The sequence below is a fragment of the Thunnus thynnus genome, chromosome 18 (genome assembly GCF_963924715.1).
Source record: "Thunnus thynnus chromosome 18, fThuThy2.1, whole genome shotgun sequence".
Classification (NCBI taxonomy): Eukaryota; Metazoa; Chordata; class Actinopteri; order Scombriformes; family Scombridae; genus Thunnus; species Thunnus thynnus.
Genome location: NC_089534.1, coordinates 19,264,424 through 19,273,223, shown reverse-complemented (window position 1 = coordinate 19,273,223; position 8,800 = coordinate 19,264,424). Strand labels below are relative to the sequence as shown.

The 8,800-nt window shown below is 38.9% G+C and overlaps 2 protein-coding genes across 2 annotated transcripts; both read right to left on the bottom strand.

Annotated features, from left to right (window-relative positions):
- Positions 1 to 128: 128 nt before the first annotated feature.
- Positions 129 to 2,847, bottom strand: erh (ERH mRNA splicing and mitosis factor). Its single transcript, XM_067573149.1, has 4 exons — positions 2,700 to 2,847; positions 2,150 to 2,237; positions 1,381 to 1,501; positions 129 to 1,274 (listed from the first exon to the last, which is right to left on the bottom strand). The coding sequence occupies exons 1-4, from the start codon at positions 2,700 to 2,702 to the stop codon at positions 1,172 to 1,174; spliced, it is 315 nt and encodes a 104-aa protein (XP_067429250.1). The 5' UTR covers positions 2,703 to 2,847; the 3' UTR covers positions 129 to 1,171.
- A 567-nt stretch (positions 2,848 to 3,414) lies between these two features.
- paplnb (papilin b, proteoglycan-like sulfated glycoprotein) lies at positions 3,415 to 8,800 on the bottom strand. Its single transcript, XM_067572136.1, has 13 exons — positions 8,642 to 8,800; positions 8,294 to 8,391; positions 7,838 to 7,947; positions 7,647 to 7,707; positions 7,323 to 7,425; positions 6,997 to 7,127; positions 6,428 to 6,745; positions 6,116 to 6,292; positions 5,836 to 5,986; positions 5,670 to 5,750; positions 5,097 to 5,253; positions 4,900 to 4,978; positions 3,415 to 4,408 (listed from the first exon to the last, which is right to left on the bottom strand). Exons 2-13 carry the CDS (start codon positions 8,348 to 8,350, stop codon positions 4,124 to 4,126), a joined length of 1,710 nt encoding a protein of 569 aa, XP_067428237.1. The 5' UTR covers positions 8,351 to 8,391; positions 8,642 to 8,800; the 3' UTR covers positions 3,415 to 4,123.

The following is an 8,800-nucleotide window of genomic DNA, read 5'->3' as shown; positions in this document are numbered from 1 at the left end:
ACTCAGCAACTTATTCAGTTCAATGGATCATCCGGCAATATTTACACATATCTGGGCCCACATACAGATTGATTTTAAAATGTATTCCGAAGCGTTTCAATGGTTGTATATTCAAGAGTGGAAACCAGTCAGAAAACAATAGTTTATTACGTTTGAATCAAAAGTAAACAGCAATATATTGTTGAAATCAGATGCTATGCAAAAACAGGTTTACAAAAACAGCATTTCACATAATGAAAGAAACTATAGAAACCATAATAACAACAACAGATGAAATATGAAACATAAGTCTATAAGGATCAGAGGTTCAGTTTGCAGACATTCATGTCATTTAAAGCTCCAGTGTGTAAGATTTAGTGGCATCTAGCCATGAGGTTGCAGATTGCAATCAAATTAATACCCCTCCCTTCCAAGCGTGTAGGGGAACCTAAGGTGACTAAAAAACTCACGAAAAACCCAAAGGCTCTCTCTAGAGCCAGTGTTTGGTTTGTCCATTCTGAGCTACTGTATAAACATGGCTGTGCAACATGGCAGCCCTTCATATCTCTATGTAGATATGAAGGGCTCATTCTAAGGTAACAAAAACACAACAATTCTTATTTTCATGGAATTATACACTAATTAAAACATACTTATGAATATTATATTCCATTTCTGCCAAGTCCGTACCGCTAGATGCCACTAAATTCTACACCCTGGACCTTTAAAATTGAAGTACCTGCATTCAAAATCTGCAACATGTTCAAATCCAACTGTCCAGAAAAGATATATATAAAAAATGTCACACAACTTTTAGAGAAAATCAATGCACACTACTAAAAATTTGAACAAAAAATCAAAACAAAAAAACGTTTTTATCTAGCCCATGGAGCATTTCTCCCAATAGGGATCCCTCTTCGTTAATAAGTTAGTCCTCGCAGCCATTAGCCCCACTCGCATTATAGTGTAACAAAATTACAAATGTGTGTGCTGCCAAGGGCGATTCCACTTCTATATAAACCCCAAATTTCCATCCCCTTCCCTTCCCAATGTACAGTATAATATGAAAACCCTCCCCTCATCTAACTGAAAATGTTGTCCTTACACACAGATCTATAAGACGCTGTTGAAATGTAGTGCAGCGCTAACTCCTTCCAGATGTGTGTAGCAGGACAACTGGTTACTCTTGCCTTTACTTTGCTGCCTGCTGAGCCTGACGCCGCAGCAGGACATATATCTTCTCCTTGATCCAGTCTTTGTTGTATGGCTGGTAAGTTTGGGTATCAGCCCTGTACCTGTGTAAAATGTAAATGATATATTTACCGGAAGTAATCAACACATACATTGCAAGGTTTGATTTCAGTCAAATTAACAGGGGTCTAAGAACCAAATCACACTTACACAAGACAGCTAAGATCTGCCAAGTCGTCGATAAAGTCAAACAACTGACTAATGTCGTAAGTGATAGAGGGACTGTTTGGATTCATCCTCTTCAGATGCTCTTCATACATTTTGCACACACCTGGAAGAAATGGGCAGGAGGCAGAGCCGTTTAGCAGAGTGCATTAAAAGAGCTAAAATTATACAGATAAGACTTTACAGACAATTCGGAGATTGTTACGTCATTAACAACACTACAGACCACACTAAAAAGATAGTAAAACAGAAGAGATAAAGAAAATAATTAGGTTAAGACTCAAGTGATTAATATTGACAATCAAGCAAGTTATTTCAATGATAGGAGTGATAACTAAAATCACTCTATAGTTCATAAGGCTAAAATGCAGTTGATTTGAAATATCATACATTCAGCTCCACTTTACTGTGCATTATGTGAACAGTGTACTTACCATTCAATAACTATGAAATTACAAAATAAATAAATTTTTAAAAAGGCATTCACACTCCCTCCCACATATCCTATAATATAAATAATATAATAAAAACATTTTTGGGGGGATATTGAGTTAGCTTATACTCCAATAATAACAAGCTTAAAGCTAAATTAAATTATTTCAGTGGCCTCATTGAGGAATATTGTCAAAAAGAAAGATGATATGTTCAATTAACAGAGTAATGGTTTTAGCCTACACTTATTACTCTACAGGTAAAGACAAATAAGCACCGTGATTTATTAGTGTCAACTATTTTAAAACGACTCAAGACTCACCTTCCATGCATTCATTCACTGACTCATAGTCAGCATATGTGCGGCCCTCGGGTCTCTTAGTCGGCTGGACAAGCAAAATTGTGTGCGACTGTGAAAATGATTAATAATATTTAATACACACAACAATGCAAATAGTCTCTTCAACAGCAAGACACCCGAGTTGTGCAGTCGATGCGGAGATTTCGTGCCTTGATCTGATACAAAGCACTGTTTACCTTCTTCCCAGAGATTTTCAAACAGGATGTAACGTTGGTTATCAAGCAACACACCACCGACTCTGACGTTAATGTATTAGCTAGTCTTTTACTGAAAAAAATCACATATCTCATTCACATTTAGGCTTAACGGACAGAGATACGTTAGTTGGGTGTTAACGTAAACGCTACGTGTTTATGGCAAAAGAAGAAATAGGACAAAATGTTTGACAGAGTAACGTATAGTAAATGTTAGCCTCGTAGCTTGTTAGCTTAGCTATAATGTATTAACAGCAGCTAATATAACTGATACTGTCAGTTTTATACCTTTCAACGAAAAACGAAACAACGCTTACCATGTTTGTGTTGACTGCAGACCCTGTCTGTTTAATGGGAATGCCAAACTGTGATAAATCGTTGTTTATTGCTTTTGAATACCCCGTGCGATGCAGCTGTTTGAGCAAAGATATTCAGCGGAAATGAAGTAAATTTATTTCCGGTTGTAAAGTGGAGTGCCTTCAAAATAAGGTCTTACTTTAAAAATAAATGTCTACCCATAAAACAACAGGACCAATCTAGAAAAAGATCCCTCCAGACATGTTTTGACATGTGTAAAACACTCTGCTTTGAATAATAACTCGTGTCTAATATGGTTTTTCCACAAAAAGTTCAATTATCTCATTAAAGTCCTTAAAATGGCATCTACTCCTTCTCCGTCATTAAAAAATAGAATCTATAAATATGCAAATATTGTTCATTTAACAAGTTTAACTGCTGGACACAAGATGTGTCCTACTTCACTGTAAAGTCCATTATCAGTGCTGGAGGCTTCAAGTTTCCACAACACACTTGTGTAAGTTAAATAAGAAGACAAATATATTTTTGAGTGGAGGGAGACTTTAAAATAAACATTTTGTCAGTGGTGGGAAAATTATTCAGGTCTCTTTCCTAAGTAAAAGTAGCAATTCCATAAAGTACATTCCATACACAGTACATTCAAATCTCACTCAAAATAAGTATCAAAAGTAAAAGTGTTTATTATGCACTGATATGCCTCGTGTCAGTGTTATATCACAATATTTATTATTGGTTATTATTGCTGATGCATTCATGTGTAACTAAAATGTCTTTTAACCACGTTATATATTGTGATCTGAAAAGTAACCAGTAGCTGCAGCTGACAAATAAATGTCATAATATGTGTACAATATTTGTCTCTTTAATGGTGTAGAAGTATAAAATAGCAGAAAAATGGAATCCACAAGTACAGTACCATTACCTTAAAACTTCCCTAAGTACAGTAGTTGGGTAAATGTAGTTAGTTGCATCCCATCACTGTTTTTTTGTTTTGTAAAAACTGACCAATAGTTTCATAAATTTTCACAAATTAAAGTAAAGTAAACTTATTGAATCAAGAGCAGATGAAGACACAGATAAACCACACCAGTATTTTTCAAGGATACCAGTTAGCTGAAAATTTATTGATTGGGTTTATTATTTAACTTGGGTCACACTGAGATTATTTTATTTTAGACCTGTAAGCCATAAGCCAAAGTACACAAATGAATATACTGAGCATCAAACAAATGATCAGAGATCACAGAGACAATATAATCAAAACAAAGAGCTGGGATCATGTCAGTTATAATGTGAGGCTATCTAGATCATTTTTAATGTAAAGTCAGATGTTTAAATGAAATGTTGGATGTGGTTATACTATACATGTGTGTCTGCATATATGTATAGATAATACATGTCTACAAATATCATTTCAGTATGGTTATGCCCTTGCCCTCAGTACACCCCTGGGTGACCCTCTCCTTGGTGTCACTCTGCGAGGTGGAGGTGGAGGCTCCATGACCACACCCCCACACTCTCTCTGGCATGCCTCCAGAGAAACAAAGTTATTGGTATTGCCCTGGCAGCCACCAAACCAGAACTCGGTACATTTGCCAGTGCTTGAGTTATAGTAGAACCGAACCCTCCAGGTATCACAGGGGCCATCATCGCGCGGCAAGGAACACACACTACCAGTGGGTTGGACGGCCGGGGATGATTGGTGCTGCTGAGTGAGGAAAGACAGAGTGAGACGGTAAATTGGGTATATATAGCAGATAAAGTGGCATTTTAGAAGCTCAGTATAATTTTAAATCAGTTGAACTTAAAGGCTCACTCCAGTGATTGTTGGGAGTCTTGTAAATAATAATAATCAATAATAATCAACAATAATGATCAAAGTTTTTGCAGAAGAGGCTGACATATCCTGACTTTTAGTTGCTAGAATGGGTCAAACTCTGAAAACACTGGATCCTACGTTTCCCATAATGCAACTTATCAGAATCTTTTACCTTGATGACATCACAATGACTCCAGTTATTTCTCAGAGCCACTGAAGACTTTAAACCTCTTTTTTTACAGGCAGAATAGTACCTTTCATGAAAAGTTTATTAACTTTGACATGTAAAATCAGCGGGGTGCCCCTTAAATAAATCAGCATTACTAAACAACTTGAATGATTTTAATAAAAACAAGATCAGAAACGGATATGACTCCTACCACATTTGTCTGGTACTCAGGACATCCAGTCCTTCCAAACCCTTGAGCTGGAGTCACCCCATCCAAACAACAGCCATACCTAAGGAAGAGAAATATTTTGCATTGTAAAAAATACTTTATTGAGGCAATCATTCATTCAACAATGTCAGTTATGTCACGTATCAGGAACAAGTGTGGGATTGAGGAAGTAGTGCTACCTGGTGCGAACACAGTCGTCATGGGGACAGCCCTCATTTCTAGGCCCAGTGGCAGAGGTATGGCCATCAGGACAGCAGCCATAAAATGACTGCGCACAGTGAGGACCAATCACTGAGGGTTGGGGATCATAGACAATGTTTGTCTGTGGCCTGGAAGCTAAAGTAAGTAAACACAGATACAGTCAAAGAAACATACTGTACACACCATAGACTTGTGCAAAATATATGATTAGCCTTTTGGTTTATAGGGATATATTTAGTAATAAGTTTGGCTAGATAATATTTTAGAATCTAAATATGGGCTTCAGTAGCAAAAGAAACAGTTTGAACTTTGTGTTTGTGAATGAGGGACAAGTAAGCAGCGAGAGAGCAGCATAATCACAGTCTAGACAGCAACGAATAAAACATGAGAGGAGGCATTCATTATAAAATAATCTGTCTGAGTGATAATAACTATGCTAAAATTACTGCCTGCACGTTCATGGCTCTTCGTATATAAGATAATTGCATGTTCAAGCATGCAGAGAAAGAGAATAACATTTTTTTTAAAAAACATCCTTGTGTTCTACATACCTGAGTGGGCTTCTTGAACATAGGGCACAAATCCTCTCATGGTGCTTTCATGTGACCTTGGGTCCTGCACGCTTGGGACCACTAGAGAGAGACAACATTGAGTAAATACAAAAGAAAGCACAAATGATCAAACCTCAAAGAGTGTGCTGGTTCAGATTTAGCTCACTTTGTGCTCCAGGGCAGGGCTGAGTGTTGCATGACTCCATAGCAGTGGGTCTGCCTGCTGTTCCACACCTGGCCTCTGGGTAGGGGTTGAGATCTGTATCATAACAGCTCACTCTCCTCTCCCTCACGCCACCACCACAGCTCCGGGTGCACTGCAGAGACAAGAGAGGAGTTGTCAGCAACTGATAAATACTGAGTATTAAAATAAGTAAAGAATGTAGAAATAATAAGAATAGAAATAAGTCGTCCTGTTATTCCATGTCTTTAATCCTTTCACTTACCAGTCCATAGTCAGTCACATGCCAGCTGATGTGTGTGTGACAGGCAGGTCTGCGGCAGGCTTGGACAGAGGCGGGTCTGGCCAAACCGCTGCAAGCACGGTCAGCCAGACGTTCACCTGCTGGCCCCACACAGGTCACCTCTCTCGTCTGTTGGCCTTCCCCACAAGTCACTGAACACTGCTCATTATATGCAACAAAAGTAAAACAAATCTTGTCAGTCCAACACCAAAAAAAAAAACAAAAACATTTTCAATGCCTATCTATATTAAAGACAAAACGCAAAAGTTAAGTCCTTTACTGCAAGATACAAACCACACTGAAGCTGGAGACGCTGTACTCAGCAGTACACGGATGCATGTTGCAGGCCTGCTGGCTCTGTGGCCTTTGCAAGCGATGAGTGATGCAGTAAGTCTCTTCCACCACATGGGGGTTCACTGGGTCCTGAACCATACACTCCACGCTGCGATACTGCATGCCTCCGTTGCAGCTGGCAGAGCACTCGCTATAGACACCAACTTTATAGATGTATGTGAGTGTCTCCCTCGGGTGAGGAGCCACAACAACAGGAGCAGCAGAGTGAACAGAATTACTGTCATCATCCAAGCCCATAAAGTCTCCATGGACCAGTATCTGGAAGAGATCAAATATTATCAGTTTAAGAGGTGGTGAAAACAGGTTTTTGAGAGATTTCAGATCAACTACAGTCGAAGTGCCTTTGAGCAAGGAATTTTATGGCCAGCTGCTAAATGTGCAACTGTAAAAGAAGACATATTGTGAACTTGGATTAATCAAAAAAACATCCAATGACAGTCTACAGATATACAGAACAGAGCTCTAAAACTCAGGTGTCATTATATTGTTGATCACAGTTTTGCTCCCACCCTGCAGGCGCCATCCACACAGATATCAGTGCGGCCCACGTAGCATGGTGTCCCATCCACTACTGCAGGTCTCTGTCGGTAGAAGAAGTTCTCTCCTCTCGGCACACAGTTCAGCTCACATGGATTGGTTGCTACAGAAGAGATAAACCAATGGTCAAATGGTATCTGCACGTATTTTTTAGTATATGGTTTGTCCTGCTAAGAGCTAGGGTGTTCCAGGGTTTGCAAGGAAAATAGGACACATAGAAACATACAGCAACGTCATTCACTATTTGTGTAATGTGAATTTAACTGTTGTATAATTAACAATTTGGTTAGTCTTATACCTCCATAGTAAGGCACCCATGTGTAGGGTTTGCTCTGAAAGTTCGTTCTGTCAAACTGGGAGCACTGCTCCTCCCTGAAGTCCCTGGATCCAACTGGACATGCCTACATTTGCAGAAAATATCATGGTATTATTGCATATAAATATCCCATCATATACAATACTTCAGCTATGTTGGTTGAGATTGTGTGAGCATATATTTCTCTTTGTGTGTGTGTGTGTGTGTGTGTGTGTGTGTGTGTGTGTGTGTGTGTGTGTGTGTGTGTGTGTGTGATCATGCTTAAAAAAGACACAAATCAGTTTTAAATACAAAAGGGATAATTACATTTGTATTACAGGTTCGGAAGGACTTTGAGGATCCCACACAGTTATGTCCTCCATCTGTCCTGCAGGAGAAAGCACAGAGTCAAACCAAATATAAATCTCTCTCTTGTTGAAGCCATTTGTCTTTATTGACATTAAAAATGCAAATAATAATAGTTATAGATTCTATTATCCTAACCTCCTACATCTTACCTTGAAGTAATACATTTCCTGGTTCTCATTGCCACTCCTGTGCCACAGGTGCGACTGCAAGGCCCATAGGGTCCAAACTCTCCCCAGTAGTCATGGGTTGGACGTGTCAGCTGAAAAACAAATACAGTAAAACTCCTACTCACTCAACTGCTGGAACACATAGTACTCACACAAACCATATCATAATTCACCACGAACCACTAACACACACTAAGAGCACGCTAGGCGCACCAAAATAGAAGCTGGAACATTTAGCCACAAACCATCCCCTGTATATTGCATAACATATAATGTATAAACTTACTCTGTGACATAAAAACAGCATCATTGCTGGCACATGTGTATCTAGCCATTTTATGATGAGATTTTGGACACAGTGTACTAAGCATTCTCTCTGCAATACTTGCTACTGACATGTACTGAACGTGCAGTTTTTTTGCTAGAAGTAACACTCACAGTGAATGCAGGTACAGCCAGCAGCTGTAGAAGACCCAGGACTTGCAGGATGTTCATGTTCACCAGGAGCCACTGCAATGCAGAACTACTGATGACGACTGTAATCAAATAACTCACCTTTTACTTCTAATAATCATTATTTCATATGAATGATGTCTGTGCAGTTAGTCAATTTATACTTGAATGTGTAGCAGTTGATAGCTCAATTCCCTAAATGGCTCAATGATTTCTTTAATAATCCTTCATCCATACATTAAATTAATGTATGGGTGAAAAATTTACCTCATGAAACTGGTTTCCACATACAGTAGCTTCTTATAAATATCATCAGATTCTATTGTGTCTTACCTTCAAGACGTGAATGCCCAATGGGGGAAATCCAACTTTTCAACCAGCAGCTCAGAGTGATGTGTACCTCAGGAGTGAGGGTAGGCACTGACGCCCAGCTTTCTATCTTCTCACCCTCTCTGCTCACTAACACCACAGCCCATGAGGTATCAAGTTTCA